Here is a 26053-nt window from a genome sequence, read left to right on the forward strand (position 1 = left end):
TGGTAGAAACACTGCATTAAGTCTTTGGTCAGATCTCTCCCCTTTTGCTTACTTGCCCTGCTGAATGAATGAGGCGTGAGTGAGAGGCGTGGAAGGCAAGCCCCTCTGATTAGCAACACTTGGAGAAATAGGACCAGATCCAAGGACAGTAAAAACCTGTCAAGTAGGGAAGAGCAGACATACTGACAACCTTGGGAGTCAAAAGCAAGCGCCTCCTTTTGAAAGCAGATTCAAAAGGCCGTCTCTGAAGATGAATGTGGTGGCACCAGGTATAACTAACTGACCCAGCCAAGAGTGCATAGGTTTTTGCATATGCGTGGAATGACTAACTGGTGAAGATTGGAGAGGCCACTATGAACTCTAAGGTGTCTTACAGGGGACCCTGGGTCTCCTCAATGTCGGAGCATTTATTGGCAGAAATCTGGCTCTACCCCTCCCCCATCTAACTTGCCTGATCAGTGAAGTTAGGGGGAGCAACTAGTTGGTAACAACAACGAACGGAGCATGATTGTATGTGAGTGTGAGCGTGTGAGTGTCATGATTGATATATGTATTACCAATAAATGTGGGGTTTTGCCTTCTCTACCTGCAAAAGATCGTGCATAATTCTTGTAAGTACAACATTGCCAATATTCACATGCATCACTACTCACCTCAGAAGGCCTGTGGAGTAATGTCCCAGCTGAGTGAAGCTGTGTGTTGGCAGAATTAGCTCTCAAGGTGCTGTAGGAATGGAGCGATGGAAGGATAGCTGGGTTTGACTCTGATCTCCTACTAGGTTTTTTTTTTAATTACCGTAAACTATAGACTACAGTAAAGTCACTCCTGATCCTCATTAGCTCCTGGAGACTCGACTGAATTTCCTCATTTTGGGGTGTGATCATGCAAAGTAACTTGACTCATGCAAGTCGCACCATTGCTTTCGGTGGGACTACCCAACGGGCATAAAAGAGAGTGCAAGATCAAGCCCTTTGTAATTACTTGTCAAGCTTTGAGACTTCCATAATTAAAGGGATATTGTCAGGATGAGCAAGAATCATACTAGACCTGCTGTCCTCCTTTTGTCTTGTAAGCCCATGCATTCAATTGAGACATCACTGCAGGCAATAAATGCCCTTAAGGTTCCAAACCTGCCTTCTTCCCTTTTACTTTTAGATTGGCAATTATTCCACAAGTCAGCCAATTTAGCAATACGGGCACCCTCATTCTGGAGGGCTGATAGATGGTTTTCCTTCATGATCCAGAGGCAATTTTATTTTAATGCACATTAAAGATCAGGCCTGACAACCTTGACAGCATGCCTGCAATCAAAAGGGAAGAATATCTGATTACTGAAAGGTGAATGAAGCTGGGAATAATGAAAGTTAGACTTTGTACTGACAAATAAGGACCATTACACAGAACCAATTGTCTTTCAAACTGGAAATAAATTATGAATTCGCCTATTCTGCAGCAGTGTACGCAGCTGGTGTCACTGATGTTACTGTAACTCATTCCAGAAATATGGCACTAATGGAGGTAACAGCACCACTGAAATCAAAGCTTATAAGCAAGACTTACATGGCACAATAGTGTCACTTCAGTGCGGGGCAGGGGTGGGAGGAAGTTTATGACTCAACACACACAGCACTAATTTGGCACAACCAGTGCCCATTCAGTATCTATTGTCACTATTCTCCTTTATATATTTAGGATCTTGCAACTTAGCTTCATGTCAGTGTATCCATGTGCCCAGGGCATCTCATTGCAGTAAGAGGGGGTTCATGACTGGCTGAAGCCTAAGAGATGTTTTGTCTTTTCAGCTAACTGCACTCTATGGCTGCATCTACACTGGCAAGTTCTTTCAAAATATTTTTGAAAGAAGGGGGCCCTTTTGAAATATCCAGCAGAGCACCTACACACACAAAGCGTTCTTTTGAAATTAAATTGAAAGACCACTGTGCTCCTTTCAAAAGTGCTCTTCAACTCCTGTTTTAGGAAGAGCACCTTCTTTCAAAAGAAAATGTGTGTAGATGCTATTTTTTTGAAACAGGAGTCCTCATAGCACCAGGTTTTTCAATCCCTGGCCCATTCTCCTGAAAGGGCAGGGGCTGTGTGAACGCTCTCTTTTGAAAGAGCAGATCACTCTTTTGATCTGCTTTTGTGTGTGTGGATGCACTCATTCAAAAGAAGTTCTTTTGGAAGAGATCTTCTGGAAGAACTTCTTTTGAAAGATTGCTGTAATGTAGACATAGCCTATGTGTTTCAACATGTTCTCCTTCAACTCTGTAATTAATAATGTCACTTTTTGTAAAGAAATGAAAGCAAAGTCTCTGTTTATTTCAGTAGGAAGGTGGTGAAGCAGTGGTATATATTAACTACGGAGGTGGTGGAATCTCCATCCCTAAACTACGGGCTGGGATGATTCAGTTAGTGTTGGTCCTGACTGAGCAGGGGGCTGCACTCAATGACTTCCTGAGGTCTCTTCCACCCCTCTATGATTCTATGGTTTAGGTGATTTGATTTGACACAGAGAAATGACAGATCAGTTACTGAAACATTTTGGATAGTGAGGAGAAAACACAGGGCAAAATGATGGTGACATTAAATTGGATTGACTTCATCACTGTGAGCAAGTGTTTAGAAAAGAAAGATCAGGTCTTTTGAACACTAGATGATAATCACTGTGGTCATTTAGGTTTGCAATCCAGACCTTAACCCAGACCAGGGCTACAGCATGACAAAATATTGATTTAATATACACAACTCCAGCTATGTGACTTGCATAGCTGGAGTCGCTGTATCAGAAACCAATTTATTGTGCCAGCCTCTCAGCTGTAGGTTGATGGGAGCCCAAAGCCTGCACCCAATGCCTTTTCCCATCCTGGTAGAAGCGAATGGGGGTGAGGGTGAGTGAACAAAAAAAGAGGGAAGGAGTGAGCAGGGGTGGGGCCTCGGACAAGGGATTAGGCAGGGAATGGGGCAAGGATGTTTGAGTTTGTGTGATTGGATGTGTGGCAGTCCTAGCCTGACCATCACCCTCTTTTTGAATGACTCTTAATACAGTACGGTTGAGCTATTCTCTTTTGCTCAGAATACTGGATTCCACTTACCGACTGAGCAGTTTTCTTTGACTCGTCAGTGAAAGTATGTCAGAGCCCGAGGTGCAATGGATGCCAACAGCGACACTGCATATACGTTCATTCTCACTACCACATGCCTCCTCTAAGTTTCCCCTGGACTGCAGAGAAACCCACCAATTTCTGATCCTCCGTGCTGCTTGAGCCACTCTGCACAATTATCCCAGACCTTCACCAGATTAAGCACAAAATCTCCTCTTCCAAGCTTACTGTGCTTATGATGACAATGGCCCAAATATATTGCTTGTTCATTACAAAGATTTACTGCTCCTGTATGAAGAGGGTGAGTAGGACTTTGCAAGGCATCCTGGCATAAGAAGGAAAGGGATTTCGTTATTTATAATACAAATTGAACCTTTTTAATCTGGCACACTCTGGTCTGGCAACGTCCGTGGGCTGGCCTAAATTGAGTTAGCTGGTGTGACCCAGATTTCTGTGGAAAAGCCCTCAATGGAAGAATAGGTGGAGGATAGCAAGGGTAATGCTACAAGAGCTGTGAAGGTGGATGAAGACTGCAGCAAACAGGAGACTCCCAGTTGTCATGTATCCCATACCATTGGACCTGAGCCTTCTAGCGGTCAGGAACGGAATAGTGGCTGCAGTGTCACAGTCCTCTCGCATTAAAAGAAGTCAAGCACATGTGTCATCGTCTGTGTCCTACTCTCCTCAACTTAAGCCCTATGGTGACTGACAAATGGCGACAGGAGCAGGATTGTGAAATCTGGAAGCTTTTAGTCATGGGCCAGCATGTAGGCAGTGGATGCATGCATCAGTCATTCCGTTTCGAGGACTGAGGTGGTAGAACATTGCAGCTCTGCAGCCACAACTGAGCAACCCTATTTAGGCTCCATTCTGCTCACCCCAGCTGGGGAGAGGACTAAAAATGGTGCCCTAAACATAGTCCACCTCAACCTCCTTGACTGGCATCCAGTGCATTCACCTCTGTGCTGTTGAAATTGAACAGCAAACTTTGAAACATGGACTATTTGGACTCTTATGGATGACTCAGATTGAGAGCAACCCAAAAGGTGCACAGTATTGCATCTGACAAAGCAGGTCTTTGCCTGCAAAAACTAACGCTCCAAAATATCTCTTAGTCGATAAGGTGCCACGGGACTTCTCATTGTTTTTGCAGATACAGACTAACATGGCTGCCCCTCTGATACAGCAATTATCACTCATGAGCTGTGTCTACACGTGCACGCTACTTCGAAGTAGCGGCACTAACTTCGAAATAGCGCCCGTCGCGGCTACATGCGTCGGGCGCTATTTCGAAGTTAACTTCGACGTTAGGCGGCGAGATGTCGAAGTCGCTAACCTCATGAGGGGATCGGAATAGCGCCCTACTTCGACGTTCAACGTCGAAGTAGGGACCGTGTAGACGATCCGCGTCCTGCAACGTCGAAATTGCCGGGTCCTCCATGGTGGCCATCAGCTGAGGGGTTGAGAGATGCTCTCTCTCCAGCCCCTGCGGGGCTCTATGGTCACCGTGGGCAGCAGCCCTTAGCCCAGGGCTTCTGGCTGCTGCTGCGGCAGCTGGGGATCCATGCTTCAGGCACAGGGTCTGCAACCAGTTGTCGGCTCTGTGTATCTTGTGTTGTTTAGTGCAACTGTGTCTGGGAGGGGCCCTTTAAGGGAGCAGCTTGCTGTTGAGTCCGCCGTGTGACCCTGTCTGCAGCTGTGCCTGGCACCCTTATTTCGATGTGTGCTACTTTGGCGTGTAGACGTACCCTCGCAGCGCCTATTTCGATGTGGTGCCGCGCAACGTCGAAGTTGAACATCGACGTTGCCAGCCCTGGAGGACGTGTAGACGTTATTCATCGAAATAGCCTATTTCGATGTTGCTACATCGAAATAAGCTATTTCGATGTTGGCTTCACGTGTAGACGTAGCCATGGTGAGCAACTATACAACATCAATATAGCTGCCCTGGCAGAAACGTGTAGACCAGAAGGACAGCCAAGAGAAGAAGGCGGAAGGTACACGTTTTTCTGGAAAGGAACCCCAAAGGAAGAAAAGCGAATTCTTGGAGTAGGATTTGCCATCAAAAATGAACTGACAAAGATCCTATCTGAAGTCCCTGTTGGCATCACTGAGCACCTCATGATTCTTCACTTGAAGTTTGTCAATAACCAACAGGCAACTCTACGCAACAACTCTAGATGCTGAAGATGACATGAAAGAGAAGTTCTATACCCAACCTAACATAGTCTTGAAAGACATACCCAAAGAAGACAAGGTTATTTTCCTGGGCGATTCCAGTGCCAGGCTCAGAAGAGGAGGATCGCTGGCAGACTATTACTGGGAGAGAAGGAGTTTGAAACAGCAATTCTAATGGGGTGCTCCTCTTTCTGAAATGTGTGGAACACAACCTTGTCATCACAAACACCCCCTTCTGCCAGAAAAACAAATTTAAGACCTAATGGCAACATCCTTGATTGAAACACTGGCAGCTGCCCCTTCTGTGAGAAAATCAGCAGCTCCAGAATTGGGCTGATCAGCCATCAATGGACTCACAAATAGGAGGGTGACATGAAGACATCCTACTTATTACTGAGTGACTGACAAGAGAAAAAGATTAGAGAGACAGCCATGTTAGTCCGTATCTTTGAGAACAACAAGAAGTCTTGTGGCAACTTATCAACTAACAGATATTTTGGAGCATAAGCTTTCGTGGGCAAAGGCCTGCTTCATCAGATGCAACAGATCTGATGAAGCGGGTCTTTGCCCACGAAAGCTTATGCTCCCAAATATCTGTTAGTCCTGTGGCACCTTATAGACTTCTTGCTGTTCAAGAGAAAAAGAGACAGCCAGCGGTTCTGGATCTTGGCGTTCTGTGCTATTATTTAGTTCTAACTTACCCTTCAAAGTCTTCTATGGTTATGTCTACATTAGAGCCTAACGCCAATTTTAAGGGACTTAACTCAATTTTACAATGTGACCTGGCTTCATTGCAAATACCATTAGTTTGATTTTAAAGGGCCCTAAGGTCGACTTTCTTGCTGGACCCTCTGATGCAGCACAATGTCAAGCTCAAATTTAAAAGGTTAAACCAATGCTAGTGTGGAAACAGTGTTACTTTAAATCAGTTTTATCAGCGCCCAGAGGTAACCCACATTGCCCAGAATATGTCCGTTCTGGCCGCTTTCACCTCCACTGCTCCCCAGGTGTGCAGAAAGTAAGAAATAGGAAGCACGGCAATTAGAATTCATTTTCTTTCTGGCCAGTGTAGTGATTGGATCTAACTATGAGAGAGAGCCCCAGCATGGAGCCATCAGGAGAGCCAGGATCTCATTTCGGCTGGTGGGCCAGCCCCTCATCCCATCACACCATGGGCAGCTGGGCTGTGGGGATCGTGCTTGTAGACAATGGCATGTCCTGCCTTGCGCGGGGTGAAGGTTTTCTCCCTGCTCAGGATTTAGCAGGAGAGGTCAAGAAACTTCTTTTCTGAGCTTCACATTTGTACGGGGCAACCCCTACCTCTCACAGGGTGCCAGGCAGCTGGCAGGCTAGCCCCCGCCCCACCACACCACGTGCCAGCTGTGCAATGAGGACCCTGCTTCCAGACACCAGCACGTCCTGCTCTGCATGGGGTGAAGGCTTCTTCCCTGCAAAAAAGTAGTTTTCTCCACTTCACATTTTGTGAGGCTCACCAAGCACCAGCGGGCTGGGCCCCAGCAGCAAATATTTTTGGGGGATGGCCCCCCCAGAAGCAGTATGTGCTGTGGAGAGCTGGTCCCTGGCAGCAGATATTTTTCAATGCTACCCCGCACCACAGGAGTACAGCTGACTGAACCATGCAACAGATTCCTCAGCTGGCCACTGGCAACTGATATTTTCAGGGGCTAGCCCCCCCAGAGGTGACGTGCTGCAGGGCTGGCCCCTCGCAGCAGATGTTTTTGGGGCTGGTCTCCCACTAGGGGCAAACTGATTAAATCCATGGGAACAGGTTACTTAGCTGGCCCCTCCCAAATGATATTTTGGGGTCTGGCCCCCCAGGGGCACCTTGCACCCCAGGCACCAGTACTCTCCATTCCCAAATCGTGTGGCTCATAAGAAGAGTTCCTGTGAAGGAATGGAGCCCGCGTGCTTCTCTCTCTCTCTTTACTAGAAGAGGCAAGGGAATCCCTCTATTCTTTCCTCAACTTTTCTACCTTCTAACGCTTTCTTAACTTTCCCTTCTCTTCTCGAGCCACTACTACTTCTGGCAGGGTAATGGCTCCTTCTTGGAGTTTGGAGCAAATACTTCTAAGGGTCTCCTCACCTAGAGCGTTCCTCACTTCAGCCAGATACACTACCACTTTTGCACTGTGTCTTTTCAACTTTGTGAATAATACGAAGTCATCCCCTACTGCATGTTTGTTCCACTTGGGTATCATGGGCTTTGCCTGCTGAAGCCTACCTGTTTGGTGTATTTTCACCCGGGGAAAAGTAGTTGAGCGATCCATTGACATGGTACAGTCAGGTTATGGTTTAAAGTCAGTGGTCTTTAAAAAGGGACACAGCGAAGTACAGTTGCAGCAACGACGGCTTAGGAATGGAACTGCTGCTGGCGGCTTGGGGGGAAGGGGAGGATGATGTGCAGGCGAGTCAAACAATTTCTCTCATTGGGAAAAGAGGTTTCAGAAAAATGGCTGTCTTGTTTTCATGGGAGTGGAATGAGAGCGGTGAATTCTGGGAGGATGACATCACACACCCACAACACTCGTGGGGCCTTTTTTCCCCCATGATCGCACCAGCACAAAAACCCGGAATGCCACAGGGCTGAGGGAACCGGGAGAGAGGTTCCCACAATGCACTGCTTGCAAGTTGAACTTTGGCAGTTTAGTGGGGACACATGAAGTCAACTTTGGGCAGGTGCAGAAACACAACTTTGACTTTATAAAACCCAGTGTTACAAAGTCAACTTAAATATTAATTCAACTTTATTTCATAGTGTAGATGTACTCTGAGTCCAATAAGCAGCAAAAGTGCTGACAATGCTTCTAGACTATATTAACCTCCTGGGGTTCAGCGAATTCTCTGGTTCAGCACCAGCCAGGTAGCAGGGGTGCTGTAGCAGAGAGGTTTAACCTGTAGTAGTATTGTAGTTTGAGTGTTTAATAGATATTGACAGCTAAGTGATGTTAACAGTGACATTTAATGGGGGATTTTATGTGCATACGAGTGAGACAAGGTGGGTGTGGTAATTACTTTTATTGGACCAACTTCTGCTGGTGAGAGACAAGCTTTCAAGCTACTCAGAGCTCTCCCCCAGGTCTGGGTACAGCGCTACAGTAGCGGCACCAGAGCAGTTCCATGCCTGTAGTGCTGTATGTGAAGAAGATATTAGTTAAACTGCCTCCTGGAGAGGCGGTGACTAGGATGACAGAAGCTCTCCCACCAACATAGCACTGTCCCCATGAGAAGTGGGGGAGTCAGGCTGGTAAAACTACGTTGCTTACATCTGTGGATCTGTCATGCTGCTGGGCATCATAGGTCTGTAGTGTAGACCTGCCTTAGGCTAAGCCTACACTGGCACTTTTTGGCTCTGAGGTGTGGAAAACACACACACAGCATACCAAGTTACAGTGCTGTAAAGTGGCAGTGTGAATCAGGCTACAGCACTGTTACTTGCTCCCCTCCTGGAAGTGGTTTAAAGTGCCTAAGCCAAAGGGTATGTCTTCATGCCATGGTCCATCTTCTGTAGGTGGATTAAGCGCACCTAATGGGGACACACTAAATCAAACTTACAGGGCACCTGGGTCAGTGCTGGTATGCCTGCCCCTCATTTGGAGCAAGGCAGGCTCATGGGAGAATTTTTCCTGTTGACCTTCCACAATGGCAAAAAAGTCAATTTTAGATACATCAACTCCAGCTACACAATGCTCCTGGCTGGAGGTGCATATCTAAAATCAGTTTTAGCTCCTAGTTTAGTACTCCTAGCCTGAATGTCACAGCTAAATAGGAGATCCAACTTGTAGTGCGTAGTCCGTGGGGCCATTGGAGGGAAAGTGGCCCATTAACATCCTGGTAGGAGTCAGAGGAACAAAAAATATTTGGGGTTAATGGGCTACAGGCATCTTTAAGGTCCACTGAAGTGAACTGGGACATTGCGTTTGTTTGTTTGTTTGAAATGAAGGTATCAAAACTGGGGAACAGCTGCCATAAATATATACATAACTGGAGATGCACATCTCCTAGAGCTAGAAGGGACCTTAGGATATCATCTAGTCCAATCCCCTACCCTGTTGCTAGAACCAAGCACTGTTGCTGATGTCTATTTGTCCCCATTCCTAAATGGTCTCCTGAAGGATTGAACTTACAACCCTGGGTTTATGCAGCCACTGCACAAGCCACCAGGCTATCCCTCCCCTTATAGCACCTCTACGTAATGCTCATCCTGACTGTCCTTCCCCTGTGGTCAGGCTCCCTTCTATTATACTGCACAACACTCTGCAATGATAGGCATTAGGCTGGGGACCCTGGAGCTCAGCTCCCCTCCAGTCTCAAATGCTCTTCATTCATGCGCGCTCCGGACCCTCACCCAGCACAGCCCCTTTCCTCCTCAGTCCCAGCACCTTCCCCCTGCAGCCCCAATCCAGCCTCTTTCCAGCCCATCAGCCCCTTCCCCAGGGCCAAAGTCTAACCCAGCCCCCACCAGCCACCTTCTCCAAATCCCAGCTGTCAGCGATCTCCCCCCAACCCAAACCCTTCCCCTGAACTCAGACACCCAGCAGCCCCTTCGCCCAGTAACCCCATCCCAGCCCCCTGCAGCCCCTTCCCCAGCAACCCCAGCCCCCTACAGCCTCTTCCCCCCAGTCACCTCATCCCCCACCCCAGCAACCCCACCCCATCCCCCTGCACCCCCTTCCCCCATCACAGCCCCCTGCCGTCCCAGTTCCTTCTTCCACCCCGCCCGGCTCCTCCCTGCACATGCGCACAGGCCGCTCCCCGCCCGCGCCTGCGCACGGGGAGCGTGTCCCTGCTCCTCCCCCCCCTCCCTCCCTCGTCTCTGGTGAGGGGCTGCGGCGGCGGCGAGTCATGATGGCGGCGGCCAGGCCGTGAGCCGCGAGCGACTGGTCCCCACCCGCGCGCCCGCACGCGCCTCCGTCCCCGCCCCTCTCCCAGCCCGCCCGCGCGCGCGCCGAGCCCAGCGAGCGGCGGCCCCGGGGCCGAGGCGGCGGGAGCGGGTCCGGGTCTGGGTCCGGCAGGGGCAGGCCGCGAGCGCGGGGCGGCCGGGCCCCGGGGCGGCGGCCTCGCCATGCAGATCACCCTGAAAACGCTGCAGCAGCAGACCTTCAAGATCGACATCGACCCCGAGGAGACGGTGCGCGCCGCGCGGGGCGCTCGGGCCGGGGCCGGGGCTGGGGCTGGGGCAAGAGCGGTGGAGTCGTTCGGGGGGGCTGGGGCAAGAGTGACGTGGCGGGGCTGGGGCGCCTGGGGCAGGAGCGAGGTTGGGGGACTGGGGCAAGAGCGGTGGGGGGTGCTGGGGTAAGAGTGAGGCAGGGGGCTGGGGCAGCAGTGATGGGGGGGGCTGGGGCACCTTGGGGCTTGGCTGGGGTGGGGGGCTTGGCAGTGGGGTGCTTAGGAGTCAGAAGGGGGCAGGGGAAGGGAGGTGGGGTGCTTGGGGGGGTGGTTAGTGGTTTGTGAATCACGGTGACCCTTTCTGCAGGTTGTGGGTGTCCGTGGTTGGCATTGGGGTGAATGGAGTCTCTGTAGGCTGAGGTTGGGAGGTTTTGGGGAGGGACACTTGTGTATGTCGCGGTGGGGGGGTTGATACATGTGAAGAGACTTTATTGGCTCCCCAGGAATGCGGGTGGTGGTTTGGCGGAGCATTTCAAGGGTGGGGAGTGACTCTGGTTCTGATGGGTTTGAATGGCGTTACGCCCCCACCCACTACAGAGTAGGGAGTGCAATTGAAATACCAGGGAGCTAGTGATATCACCCTGCTTCCTGTAGCAGAATCGTGGGAGCAGGGAGTAATTCTACCGACTACCCCAGTGAGAGATCCTGGGGGATGGGTGCTATTGCAAAGTCCATGAGCCAGTTACAGGCCCAGTGATAGGGGGAGGGAGAATTGTGTGTGTAACTAACCAAGAGGAAGGTTATCTACTTAACTCACTTCCAAAGTTGGAGGGGGAATGTGGTGTCCTTTACCTCAGAGAGGAGTGTGAGTGCAACCTCTTACAGTTTCTCTGGCACCCCATTTGGATAAAACTTTCTCATCCCTTGCCTATTAGGACAGGGTGAAAGGAAAAAAAAAGGCCTCTGTGGCTCACTGTTTCTCTAGCCCTGATTGTCTGAACATCTCCTTCCCCAAAGTGAAAGAAAAAATAGTGTTGTGAAGGATAGCTGCCCGCGTGCTCAGTGTGTGCTGGGGTCTAGACATGTTGGGTGAGAGAGATTGTGAATGTCTAATTTAAATGTACACACTGGAGTCCTTCATAGCCATAAAATACTAGCCTTTATAATTAATTCCTGTCCAGAGAGCTGCCTTGTCTTTTTATTCCCCTGCTCATATTGAGTGAATGGGAGCAGCTTTGAGGTTCCAGGAAGCCTCTGCAAGGAGTGGATTAGAGGAGGAGGTTTGCCAGCCACGCAGGTTACACATGTGAGACTGCAAAAAGTATTGGCTTGGTTTTGGAAGATGGGGTGGAAGAGTGGTTTCTCCAGTTAATAAGTGTTGAATTGCTGCAGAGGTGTAAGTGAGCAAAGAAATTTCTCCTGTAAATTTGGCATATTAAACTAGCAAATTCAGGAGAAATTTGTTTGAAAAAGTATGCTGAACATTAGAACAGCTTAGTGATACAGTTATAATGCCAGGCTTATAAAAAAGCATTCCTTTGTGGCCTATGTTAAAAACCAAAATCAGTTTAAATCTCCAAATTCTTTAAAACAGCCTTGTTAGTTTAGTTTTCAAAGCTGTTTTATTGACTAGGTGTTTCCTTTCAGTCTAATTTTGTAAAGGGCCCTTTTTTAATAAAGTGTAGTAGGACCCAAATGAAATGTTATACTTGAGTTGACACAAAATGTGTTAACTCCTAGGAGTTTATGAAACATTAGTCAGTTCACAATTTCTCTGTGCTCAATGCTAATGGAAGGTTTCATTACTTGGAGCATTGCCCTATAATGTGACATGGCCAAAATTATCTAGTGAAGATAGGCCTAGGAAACTTGTGTGTTAAATTTCCTACTATTCTAGAAATTTCTGTCCGCTTCTTTAAAAGTCAGACTTAAAAGAACAAGCTATGTTGAAAACTAATGTTGAATATAATAATGTAAGAAACACTACATATTGTTATTAGAAGTCTTCAGCCATCAGAAGTCAGGAAAATAGTTATACTTTCCACTGAGAACATGGAACAGCATACTTCATTTTTGTTTTGCACTAAAATAACCACAGAAACTCTAACAGTTTCAGCATTTTGCAGGAACTGTAACTACTGACAATATCCCCCTCATCAAAGAAAAGGCTCTATTTGCCAAATGATTTAATGCTGTTGCTATTGTCCTGAGTTAGATGTTGGTGAGTTTTTAAAAAAAAAATAGCATGGGCTGAACTTGCCCTTTATAATTACTAGACTTGAAGCAGGGACCGCCTTGTGTTTAAGGAAGTACGCTTATTAATTGCTCAGGTAGAAGTAGATTAAGAAAGTTTTGGCTAAAGGTCCCATGGTTGGAGAAGTTCTGTAATGTCTGAAATGGGGGAAAATATTTGCTACATTTTGTTCAGGCCTCTGCATTTTGGGCAATACACTTTTGGAACAATTTTGCACAGATCACGTTTGCTCTATGGAAAATTGTTTTGCCAGTTGGAGCAACCTTAGTGTTCCAAGATGTGCTGGCTGAACACTTACAATGCATTTTGACTGGTTCGGGACAAATAAAAACATCTTTGATTGAAATGGTGAATGCACTACAGGGCCATAGACTGTTTAATTCCCACTACCTGAAACTTTTGTAGTACTGTCTAGTAAAGGAATTCCTGCTTGTGACTGAAAGATGGTAATGACAATCCAGAGTTGTAAACTTGAAAAAGTTTTATGTTGTTGGAAATGCCTAAATCCAAGTGTTGTTGATGGGGCCCAGGAATAGTGTGCTTCTAAATATACAACATTGTAGAGTAATGTATTCTTAAGCCTCTGTAATAGTTGAATACTGACCCAAACCAATAATTGACCTAGTTGTGTTCATAACTTACACTTACATATATTTTTAAACTAAATCTCTTGTTCCAAGCTGAGAGAGAGACCAAAAATGTCACTTTTCTTCCAACAGTGTTTAGTTAACATTGCTTGCGTTTCCCTGTGCTAACAAGAGGGAATACCTGCTGGTTTAAGAAATACCTTTTTAAAAAAGTTATAGAAGCTATTAAAAAAATTTGACAAATTAGGTGTTCATGTTAATTTTAACAGTAAATGGAAATATAACTAGTATGTGTACCCTTCAAAAAAAACCCTAGTCAATAACAGATCTATAGACCAAAGCAGGTTCCATTTTAATGGAGGGGTGGGGAACATTTTATGGGTTGGGGACCACTAGCCCACAGACAAATCAGTTGGGGGCCAACAAAACCCCCATAACTGACTTGGGCCCCAAGTGAGATGAGAAGAAAAAAACACTTCACAGATGGGGGAGGTGGGGGAAAAGACACTCCCCTCAAGCTCCAGCCCATAGGCGGCGGGAGGTGCTAGTGATGTAGTAGGTTAACTGGTAGGAGCTAGAGCAGCCCCCTGTCTGGTGTGGGCAGAATTGTTGCATTTCTGTAGAGCCATGCAGATGGGGGGCACTCCAGCGGCCCCCACCCACAGCAGAGCTGCTGGCAGTGAATTCCAGCTGGACTGGAATAGTCCGAGTTCTTGGTGTACCACAGGTGCTCCAGCCCAGACAGAGCAGTCCTAGTCTCTGGTGCACTGGTGGGGGAGGAAGGGAGGTGGTTAGGGTCCCCAGCTGCTGCCCTTAATTGATTAATTGTTAAAATAGTTAGACAATTCATGAGGATTTTACTTCCCTAGAAGGTGCTATGGCTCAGGGATTACCCATAGGGCCAGATTAACTCTTCTGCAGGCCTGAGGCTATTAGATTTTGTGAAGAGGGTTCAATGTGCAGGGGCGAGGAGGGACTGCTGAGGAGCGGGCTGTGGGTCAAGCTGTGTGGGGTCTGGGCAAGAGGTAGTGTGCTGGAGTGGGCTGTGGGTGAGAGTGCTGGGTCTGGGTGGGAGGTCGGATGCAGGAGTGGGCTTAACAGAGAGAGTGTGGGATCTTGGTGGGAGGTGAGGTGCAGGAGCGAGCTGGGGGTGAGCGTGTGGGGTCTGGGTGGGAGATGGGGTGCAGGAACAGACTTAAGGGTGAGTGTGCAGGATCTCGCCAGGAGATGGGGTGTGGTGCAGGATCTTGGCTGGAGGTGGAGTGCAGGAGTGGGCTGGGGGTGAGAGTGTGGGGTCTGGGAGGAAGATGAGGGGGAAAAGTGGGCTAGGGGTGAGAGTACAAGGCTGGGATGGGAGGTAGGGTGCAGAGTCTTGGCAGGAAGGTACATGCAGGAGCATACTGGGGATAAGGGTGCAGGGTCTGGGAGGAAAGGAGTTTGCAAGAGCTGGGTTGGAGGCCAGATCTGGTATGTGGCTTGCCTTGGTACGGCTCATGAGGCTTGAGGATCCCCCTGCAGCAGAGCACACCCAGCTATTTTGTCCCTCCACCACAGGGCTGGAGCAGTAGTGCTGGCTCACACCCCTGCAGTGGTGGTGGAGAGCATGGGCTGTAGGTTCCCTACCCCTGCTGTAATGGGAGGGGGTAGGAGGAAAAGCTAGGGTGGGGATAGTGTTGTTGACTCAGTGAAGCCCTATCTGCAACATCTGTAGTGGTCAATCAAGGATGATATATAGCTTTTGGAGGGTGATATGAAGAAATCTGCTCTAGCAAGGAATATAAGGGAGACTTTGAGGGTTTAGGGGGAGTAAGGGAGCAGTTGCATCTTGAAGGATGTGGATAAAATCCTGTCAAAGGAGCACAGAGACTAGGTAATATCTGACAAATCTGAAGTGCTTTTTCTGATGATGTGTTCACAAATATGGCCCAAAACATAACCAACTCTTTCCTGACATTATAATTGGTAATGTAAAAATCTGTGAATCAGATAATGTTACTAAATGATGAGACTTTACAAGTAGATTTTTATAAAAGTTTGAGATTGAAAGACAGATTGGCCTGGTTTTGCCACAGAAAAAAACAAGAGTGGTGTTAAGTCAGGAACACTTGATCTCAGTATTCAAGAATAAAGTGAGTAATCTAAGTTTTCCAGAATGAGCCTGTTTTAATTGTCTAAATTTTCAATCTGCCCTTGATTTTAGCAAGTCACTTTGTGAGCAGGTCTGTACTACAAGCACTACAGTGACACAGATGTCTGCTTAGTAATGGAAGGTATTATCTTGGTTGATCTAACTTTTAGGCTTAGGTCAAGCCTATGACTTGGAAGTATCGCTGTTCTTTTCATCTACGTGAACTTGTCATTAACTCTTCTCTAAATATTGTCTCTTGCTACCAGTGAATTAATATGCTTTATCCTTGCTCGCATGGAAGGCGCATTTTTGACTCAACAGCCAACCTGTGGTGGTGTGACATAAAAGTAAATACTCCTGTTCTACTTCTATTTTCTATGGTATGGTAGAAAAATCAAGCATTTTCTTCTAACTTGGGTAAATATTCAAAGGGAAAACTTGACAATTTTAAACTAAAAGGGAATATAATATGGCATGCTGAAACTGCAGGTGTGCTGCTGAAGAGAGCCTCTTATGTGACTGATCTAATGTGGTGCTAATTTTTTTAAAAGGCTTTGTAGGCTATCCTGGCAATTACAGAGGCAATTACAAGCCAAGAAGCCTAACTTCATTACCAGAGAAATTGGCTGTGAAAGTACAGTAGAAAACAAAATTTGCAGATGCATAGATGAACATAATGCACAGGGGAAGAGTTAACAAGGCTTTTGCAAATGAGCATCATGCCTCACCAATCTGTTGTAATTTTTTGTTGATAACTCTTGTCCACAAGATTGACAATACCTAATAAATACAGTGCAGCTGGATTTTCAGAAAGCCTTTGACAGGGTTCCACACCAGAGAGTCTCAGGTAAAGTAAGCAGACATGGGATAAGAGGGAAGGTCTGCTCAGGGATAAGTAACATTAAAAAGAGTAATTAAAGGGTAGGAATAAGTGGTCAGTTTAAACAATGGCATTAAATAGCAGAGTCCTCAAAATGCTGTACAGGGACCTGTGCTATTCAACAGTGATCTTGAGCAATGGGTAAATGGATGACAAAATTTGCAGGTGATGCAAAATTACTCAAGATTTAGATCCAAAGCTGACTACAAAGTTACCAAAGGATCTCACTAAACTGGGTAATAAAATTGCAAATGAAATTCAATGTTGATGTTTTTCAATATACATTATTTTGCATACTGGAAAGCATCATCCTTGCTGTCCATACAAAATAACTACATTATGTTACCACTCAAGAAATGAGATTTCGGATTCATTATGGATAGTTCTCTTAACATTTGCTCAGTGTACAGCAGCAGTCAAGATAAGATTACAAACCATTTGAAAAAGAATAGCTCATAGGGCTGAGGATTTATCATGCTGCTATATAAATCTATGTTAAGCCTGTACCTTGACTATTGTGTGCAGTTCTGGTCATCCCATCTCAAAAAAGATATTAGACTTGGAAAAGGTACAGAGAAGGAAAATAAATATGAGTAAGAATATGGAACAAATTCCATAGGAAGAGACATTAAAAAGACTGGGACACTCTTGCTCTAGAGGGCTGAAGGGAGAGATGAGGTCTAAAATCACAAATACTGGAGAAAGTGGGGAAAAAAAGTGTTATTGATCTTTTCATGTAACACAAGAACAAGAAATCACCACTGAAATTAACATGCAGAAGTTTTAAAGCTAAGGAAGAAGTTTGATTATCTGGCAACCCTGAGGAACAGGGCTTGCTGGGTAGTCAGATTTGCTGGATAGTTGATTGGGACAGCTGGCCCTGTTCTGCTGGGCAGCCAGCAGAGGAGCAAATGCCAGTTACTTGAGTGCCAGTTATCCGAATGCTGGATAGCACAGCTTTGTATTTTTTCATTAAATTACAATAAAACAAATACTGTACACAATTAACAAAAAAAAAACCCTCTAACTTATGAAGACCAAAAATGTAACTGCATTGTAAAAAAAAAAAAAAAAAAAAAAAGGTGGATTCATAGAGGATAGGTCTATCAGTGACTTTTAGCTAAGATAGTCAGGGATGCAGTCGCATGTTGTGGGTGTCGTCATAATCCGTGACTTCCAGAAGCTGGACAACAGAGCATGGTTCCTTTGATAATTGCCCTGTTTTATTGATTACCGCTGAAGCTTCTGCCGCTGTCAGTGGAAGACAGGATACTGGGTTACGTGGACCATTGGTCTTGTGTCTGCTACGTAATTATGGATCATAACTAACTGTGCAGTATATTTGCTGGATTCAGTTACTTATTTTAAGGAACCTCTAGGTCTGAAGTTGCCTAACTTAAATTTTTAGGTAATACAAATTTCTGTGAGTTGGCAGACTACTTCTCAGTTTTAAACCCTATGTTGCTTTAATTTTACTGCTTTGGGATTTAACTTCTTTTGAGAAACTAGCAGTAGAATGGAGGGTGAAATGGAGGTTGAGTTGATATTGGAGCTGATATGCAGTAAGCCATTGAGATCTTGGCTGTCAAAGCAGTCTTTCTCATTACCTGTTGCCTTTTTCAGCACCCTTTTGGAGAGCCTATTTTCCTTTTTCCCTGTTGCTGCAGCTTAGTAGGGGGTGGGTACTTTGGGTCTACACTGAAGCTGTGAGCATGCTCTGTAACTTATATAGATGTACCGGCACTAGCTTTAATCTTGGCAGCTCACTAAACGTATAGGTTCTGGCTAGATTTTCAAGAACTATCTGAAAAAGATATGCAAATTGTGCACTGCATTTGTGTATCTCTTACCGACAGTTCTGTCAGGAGAGGCTTTCCTGACATTTGGCCCATTTGCACTGTATCAAATCTTGGGAAAACCCCCTCTGCCAAGACAGCCTTCTTCCTCATGGAACAAGGAAGACAGAGATGTTGGCAGAATGCTCCTGACATGGCAGAGTTCTCCCTACAGAAGCCTTCAGTTTAGACATAGCCATAGTGAACACCTGATGTTGAAGGCTTCACAGGCATGTCTGACCCCACAGGTATATATTTGCACTGCTAGCCTGCATTGCTGCACATTATTCTGTTGTACGCTGCTTTTGGAGTACATGCAATTTGAATTTGGTCCAGAACTTTGAAGTGTTCCTGTTAGATTTCTGGGTCAGCACCTCATCCTCTTAACCGCTGTTTCTTCCCCTTCTGTGTGTGCGCGTCCTGTGGAAATGTGACAGGCCAGTTAATCATCATTTATGCAGCCTCTCTCATACAACCAATGAAATAATTATGTTCAAATTAGCTGTAGGTTAAGGATGGTGATTAGTTGAGTGATACCACAGTGGCCTAGGACTCTTGACATGGCATTATTCTAAAGAAAAATCTTAACTCGCACTTGTAGCTATTTCTACGCTTCTGTAGCATTAACAGACTTTCTAGGCTTCAGCTTGATAGTTCTGGGATCTACATAATGGGATCCCATGGTGCATAATTGTAGCGGTATAGTCTCCAAACTAATAATTGCTTGAAACTCTTGCTAAAACTGTATGAAGGTCTTGTTAACTCTAACAATAAAGGTATGTTTTCACTACAGCAATACTGCTACAGCCATGCTGTGGTAGTATACATGATACAGGAGCAGAAGGGATATTTCTGTTGCTGAACGCTGTGGGTTGGACCTTCCTGATCTGACACCTGGTTCCAAACCAGAGAGTTTGCCAGACCACAGGAAGTCATTGCTGGTCCCTCTGCTCCCAGCTGCCGTCTGAGTTCTTTTTTTTTTCCTGTAAGTATACCAGCCCCAGAGCACCCCCAAAGTCCCCAACAGTGCTGAATGAAGGATGTTGCTGTATCAGTGTGTCCTGGACTGAAGAGGTTTAACCTGTAGTAAGTATTCCCCACCATGCTCATAGGTAATAGCTACATTCATGGAAGTTGCTGAGTATTTCTTTAGGACTCTATTAAATCTTGTAAGGTGAGATGTGGGTTGTGCCAAGAAAACCTCTAACATTCTAGTAGCCTTATTTAACTGCAGTGTATGGCTTAGAATGGGGTGTTGTATACTGACAGGAGGAAAAAGGGAAGGGTTAGCCTCCTTGAACATCTTGTACTTTCAGGCCTAAATATGGACACAACTTATAACTTGCAGTAGAAAAAAAGAGGACCCCTTTGTTTAGAAGTAGGTATGACTCTAAAATTAAACTTCTGTGATTGTGAGGGAGAGTGAAAAGTACCCTTTCTATAACACCTATTTTGTCCTTTATAGCCTTTTCCATGCCTGCACGTACAGTTCATTCACAAATACCTTCTCCAGACCTGCTATCAGAAATGCAAGAAAGATGTGCTTGCAAGAGAACTAATGTTCACATTGGTGTTTTGGAGGGGGGGGAAAAACATAAATAGAATCCTAGGACTGGAAGAAACCTCCGGAGGTCATCGAATCCAGCTGCCTGCCCAAAGCGAGATCAACCCTAGCTAAATCACTCATATCTATGGTCTTTTTTCTGGGCAAGAAGGTGTCTCTTATAAGTTTTCAGCAGCAATTTGGCATCATCTTTTTCCTCTGAAGGTTATTTGCATTTCTCCTGTAACTGCTACCGCACAAATAGTTGGTCCTTAATAAATAACATTAATTCATACTTTTTTGTAACCTTGATTTTAAGAACAGCACACATGCAATAATTTGTATTTCAGTACACATTTACTACCGGATGTTTACTGTTTATCAGAAATAATCGGGAGGTTTTTTTTTTCCTTCAGTTTGCAGTTATAACATCAGGAACCACAAAGAAGTCCTTCAAGAGCTGCATGTTGCAGACCCTGGTGGTGGTTGGTAGCATTAGCTGGTCTTTTGTTAATCTGCAGGCATAATGGCTTGAATCAACCTCCCAGCTGCATAGGGGAAAAGGGGCAGGGCTGAGCTCTGGCCTCATGTGCTGATGAAAATCAGCTTCTGTGCTGCTCTTGCTGACACCTTTTCTATTTGCTTCCCGTCTCATAGCCCCAGTTTGAGTTGTCAGGCTAGGGAAGGGTAAAATCCAGTTCTTTGGTTTTCTAATCCTCCTCAGTATTTTCTGTCATTTCTTAATATAAGTACATTGTATTCTGTAAGCCTCCTTCAAGGGAATGTTGAGATTGTATGAAATACCAGCATATGATCACAACTAATTTTATTCAGATATGCTACATATGGCTTTATAGGACTGATTGTTATATCTGAAGTACCTGGGGACTCCTGGCTGTTTTATAACCTTACGGGTGCATCTACACTGGCATTCCTCTTTCGAAAGAGGCATGTAAATGAGGGAAATTGAAAATGCAAATGAGGTGTAGATTTGCATATCTGGCACCTCATTTTTATATTCTTCTCTCAAAAGAAGAAAAGCAGTGTAGACACTGCTCCTTTGAAAGTAAACCACATCTTCGAAAGAATCCTTCTTCCCTTTTTTTATGGGAAGAAGGGTTCTTTCAAAGATGGGGTTTACTTTTGAAAGAGCAGTGTCTGGGCTGCTTTTCTTCTTTTGAAAGAATATGCAAATGAGATGCCGGATATGTAAATTTGCACCTCATTTGCATTTTTGATTTCCCTCATTTTCATGCCTCTTTCAAAAGAGGAATGTGAGTGTGGACGCACCCTATGTGTTTACACACTCTCTATTAATACCATACCATGCCATCCTTCTTTCTGTGCTGGTGGTGGTTTTTCCTTCAAAACTGGACTCCTGGCCATCAGCAGCCACAGCCTTGAAGGCATTACTGTCACCAACAGCAATGCAGAAATAAAAATAGTAGTACCACAGCTTCCATGCAGGCACCCTTCCCCTCAGTTCCTTTTTTAGGTCAGCACCGTAAAATTTCAGATTTAAATAGCTGAAATAATGAAATTACTATTTTGAAAATCTTACGACTATGAAATTGACCAAATTGGACTGTGAATTTTGTAGGTCCCTACGTATGCTTACCAGGACCATGAGACCATGGCAGAAATGTAACTATTGAACCAGATTGGTCTAAAGGAACATTTGTTTTGGCTCACTAGATTGCCATGTCTGTAAATGCAATTGTCAAAGCACACTGCCCTTTTGCTCCTGCTTCAGAGGTATAAATGGAAGATAAATAAAACCTTGCATTGTGGGTAAAAGGCCTTGCTGTAATACAGGTTCATGTAATCCAAGACTGTTTTTGATACTTGTAGTAATAGTTGGAGTAGATAATCTCTTTGATAACAGTAGTAACAGTGAGGAAGCCCTGCTAGTCTATACACTATCAAAACAAAAAGCAGTTAAGTAGCACTTTAAAGACTAGCAAAATGGTTTATTAGGTGAGCTTCTGTGGTACAGACCCACTTCTTCAGACCAAGAGGATGTCTTTGGCTATATCTTCACTGGAAATGCTACAGCCACTTCTGTGTCGTGCATGCATGGTACAGTGATGTAGATAGGGCGCTTTTCTCATTTTTGTGGCTTTAAACCACCTCCAAGAGTCTTGTAGCTAGGTTGTTTGAGGAATTCTTCCATTTACCTAACTCTATGCTGAGCATTAGGTTGGCTTAACGGTCTCAGGACTGGAGCATGGATTTCTCACATCTTTGCGCACTAGCTGAGTTGGCGTAACTTTTTAGTGTAGACCTGGCCTTATAGTAGTACATTGGTTATTTTAGTGATCAGTGAGATGTTGGTCTTTAGTCTTTTAGGCTATGTCTACACTAGCCAAAAACTTTAAAATGGCCATGCAAATGGCCATTTCGAAGTTTGCTAATGAAGCACTGAATACATATTCACGCCTCATTAGCATGCGGGCGGCCGTGGCACTTCGAAATTGATGCGGCTCGCCGCCACGGGGCTCCTTTTCGAAAGGACCCTGCCTACTTCTAGTCCCCTTATTCCTGTGAGCAGGTGGGAATAAGGGGACTTTGAAGTATGCGGGGGCACTTCGAAATTACGAAGAAGGGGACTTCGAAGTAGGCGGAGTCCTTTCGAAAAGGGGCCCCGTCTGGACGAGCCACGTGGTGGAGGGCCGCGTCAATTTCGAAGTGCCGCGGCCGCCCGCATGCGAATGAGGTGCTGAATATGTATTTCAACGCTTCATTAGTAAACTTTGCATGGCCATTTCGAAGTTTTTTGGCTAGTGTAGGCATGGCCTTAGTGTTCTTGGAGGGGAGTAAAACCTGTTATCTTGGTCCTTTTACCACTTCAGGCTGTTGGTCAGTTTGTTTCTTGATCCAACAGCACTGGCATGGACTGACTTTGAAGACTCATTATATAATAACAGAGAGGTAGCCGTGTCAGTGTGTACTCCAACAAAACAAACCAGCAGAAATGTAGCACTTTAAAGACTAACAAAATGATTTATTCGGTTAGTCTTTAAAGTGCTACATTTCTGCTGTTTTGTTTCACTATATCGTCATTATCATAGTGCAGTCATGCTTGAGAACAAAAAAATGGACACTGGTTTGTTGTAAAAGGGAAATGCTTTAGTTTAAGTAGTTTGTGAACAATCTGCAGACTTTGAGATGGGTAAGAGCTTTATACGCTTTAACAATTCATTTGTACTGAAAGCTGCTGCCGCAGTCTTTGTCTTAGACTGTGCACAATGTGTCTCAGGAGGTATGTGACCAGGATTCATCACTGAATTTGGCCCATTGTTTGGATCATTAGTTTGCCTGGACCGGGTGTTGGTGGGGAGTGTGATGGAAACAATGATCCATCTGCTGCCCCCCTGCCCTGGGGTTGGTAGAAAAAAGTCAAAACTCCTGGCAGATGGAATTAAATAAAACCAGAGGGATCCCTTTTAAATATTTAACATTTGTAATAACCCAAGTGGTGCTGACTTGAGAATAGTCTAGGAACCCCACTTAAGAGCTAGAATCAGATGAGTATTCTGTTAATGGACTATCCACACTGGGTATCTTCTGCTTATTTAATTGCAAAGTAAAAACTCAGTGTAGTCAGTCTTTTTGCATATACATGATTTCCTAGGATTCTTGAAATTTTTAAATTCAGTGGTTGACTTATTTACCAGGGTCCATCCTGGGAAATGCTTTTTACTGGATGTGCCTTAAGTATTTTTAATTTTGACAAGGGCATGACAGTTTGCACCAGACTTATGTTTTGCATTTAAAAATTCACAAGTGATATTACACAAAACAAGTAACCAATATTTTTTGAGACCTATGAACAATTTGTGGTCAATTTACTTCTGCATAGTCATCACCAAAACTCTGGGAATGGTGACAGTTCAGTTTCAGACAAATAATGGGTTGGCTAGTAAGCTTATTTTAACCTTCTAAAATGGTGCCCTAAATAGGGAAGAGCAAAAAATTCTATTTATGCATAGCTTGGAGACTTTGTCTGCAGAGCTCTTTATTACTTTGTACTGCCCTCACTTATGATTTGCAAAAGGAAATGCCTGGAGGTTGAAAGGCCTCAGCTGAAAGCTGACAAAGTGTGAGAGGGTAGATTGTTCATGCACTCTGCGTGTCTCCGATTCACAGCTTGATTACTACTGCACTTTACTACAGCTTCACTTATTGCCTTTTAAATAAATAAGCTTTGTTTGTATGTGGGCATCTAAGATTTGATTGGATCCCAATGGTACAGTACTTCCCCCTCAAAAATCAGGGCAATTTTCTCTGCCTGGTTTGACAGTCCTACCACTGCTGTTTTGTAGACATCTACTGGGGGAGGTGTTTTATATGCTGTTCAAAAACCTCCTCAACCTGGACATAAAGGAATGAATGGTGTGGATTTCAGGGTAGTTTAGACCCAGGGGTGGAGGGGAAGGGAGTTAGTGTAGATAAGGCCTTTGAGTGGTAAGCAGATGGCGCACTTTTTCCAAAAGCATTAAAATTCCATTTTTCTAACTATTGAAATTTGCTGCTGTAATTGAAAGAATTCCTGTTCTTTCATCCTCCATTGGGGACTTGAAGCATTCAAGGGCTATTACATGTTATGGGGTCTGCCTTAATATGTGGTATATTTAACAGGCTGCCACTCCATAAGCGTGACTCTTCTAGCTGTCACGAGAGCTGTCAGCTGTGGAAGAGGCCAGTGTGTTTCTTGCTACAGTCCCTTCAAACTTCTGTAACTGAATGAAATCAGTTAGCTATGAAGTAACTGTGTAAGGCAAGCCATACACTTAAGTTAGATTAACATAGCCACTTTGTTCACAAGTTTAAAATATCACAACCCCAGAGCAATGTTCCCTCTAATCTTTTCCATCCTTAGGTGGGGTTTTTGCCCCCCTCCCTGTCCAGAATAATTTTTTGTGCATCGAGGCATGTGTCATGTGCACCACTAGTAAAATCTCACTGTGGGTGATGTGCTAATCAGCTGGCCACCATTTGACTCTCTTCTGGGTGCCTGCACAAGTGTACTACTCAAAAGGAACACTGCCCCAGAGCCATAGTTATACTTAACTAACCCTCCCCCAGTGCAGGTGTAGCTAGGTCGGGGTTGGCAAACAGAATAGCAAGAAGAGCCATTTTTTCCATTTTGGTAAAAAACTCAGTAATTCAAGAGCTGTAATGCGTGTGAATATGAGGTGGTCCTGAATAAATAACGTCAATCCATACTTTTTGTAACCCCTATTTTAAGACGAGCGCACGCAATGATTTATAATGTGATACATATTTACTGCAGGATGTTCACAAATTTTCTGCATGGTCTATTTCCTCACCCTTTACATGTTCACTCATGAACCTTGGCTCTCTTTCTGTCTCTGGAGCATGATCGGGGGAAATAGCCAACATTCTGAGATCACATTATTTGCTATTTAGATGTGAGTTGTTCATTTTTGTACTTTCAGGCATTCACTGTTTATCGAATATAATCAGCAGGGTGTTTTTACTTTGCAATTACAGTGTTAAGAGCCACAAAGAAGTTCTTAGAGAGACAGGTTGCAGACCGCTGGTTTAGGTCAACCTCAGAATTCTTCAGTTGATCTAGCTAACGTTGCTTAAAGGTAAAGTACTTGTAGCAGTGGAGAAGCCTCTTCCTTCACTGTACAAAGTGCCTGATTTGTGATGCTACAATTATATAGCTGGGCCACTGTAGCATATAGACGTGGCCTGAGCATTAACAAGATGGAAGTGGGAGCAGTGGAGAAACATTTCCCAGTCTTCAAGAGTTCATAGCTGTATTTGACTGCTAAGTTGGATATAGTCAAGCTTTCGTCTTTGAAAAGGGGTTATATAGAATGCTTATTCTGCAAGCTGGATGTTTGCCTGGTTGGTGTGTACTTTGAGAACAATGGTCGTAATGTTTCTTTATTTGTCCTTCTGCCTCTTTGACATTGATTGCTTTTCAAATTTACAAGTTGATGTAAGTGATCACTTCTCTCCTCATCTGGTGGTGCTGCTCAGCAACTGGTCTGTTTATTTCACTTTTGCTCAAAGATGTAAACGTGTAGCTCTGCATGAAACTTGAGTTGCTTAATATTTTTCTGATAAAATGATTTAATATAAAATTGAGTCATAAGTAATTAAACATGATTACAGAATCAATGGCAACCATGACCCAGGAGTAGCGTTACTTACATGTCCTCTGCAGGTGAGGAAAGTCTGGGTTGGATAGCCTGAAAGACCAGAGCAATTTATAGTTGCAGAAACTAATCACAGCTGGAATGTTTTAAAGAATTTAATTCTCTTTCTAGTCTGAAATTTGTTGGTATCTGTACTTAATATAGTTTTGAGAAGGATTTCACCTGTGAAGGTAACGGACTTGGTAACAGCCGAAAACTTCCGATTCTGGTTATTTTTCCTGAG

The 26053-nt window shown here is 44.8% G+C and overlaps 1 protein-coding gene across 2 annotated transcripts in view; it reads left to right on the forward strand.

Moving 5' to 3' along the window:
* Window positions 1–10107: 10107 nt before the first annotated feature.
* Window positions 10108–26053, forward strand: part of RAD23B (RAD23 homolog B, nucleotide excision repair protein) — a 46416-nt gene continuing 30470 nt past the window's right edge. The window contains exon 1 of one of the 2 annotated variants that reach the window (XM_074994632.1): window positions 10108–10428. In XM_074994632.1, coding sequence (XP_074850733.1) covers window positions 10363–10428 — 66 coding nt within the window. In that variant the 5' untranslated portion in view covers window positions 10108–10362. The remainder of the gene's footprint in view (window positions 10429–26053) is intronic. The other variant, XM_074994633.1, reaches the window with a different exon arrangement.

The sequence above is a fragment of the Carettochelys insculpta genome, chromosome 5 (genome assembly GCF_033958435.1).
Source record: "Carettochelys insculpta isolate YL-2023 chromosome 5, ASM3395843v1, whole genome shotgun sequence".
NCBI classification, from domain to species: Eukaryota; Metazoa; Chordata; order Testudines; family Carettochelyidae; genus Carettochelys; species Carettochelys insculpta.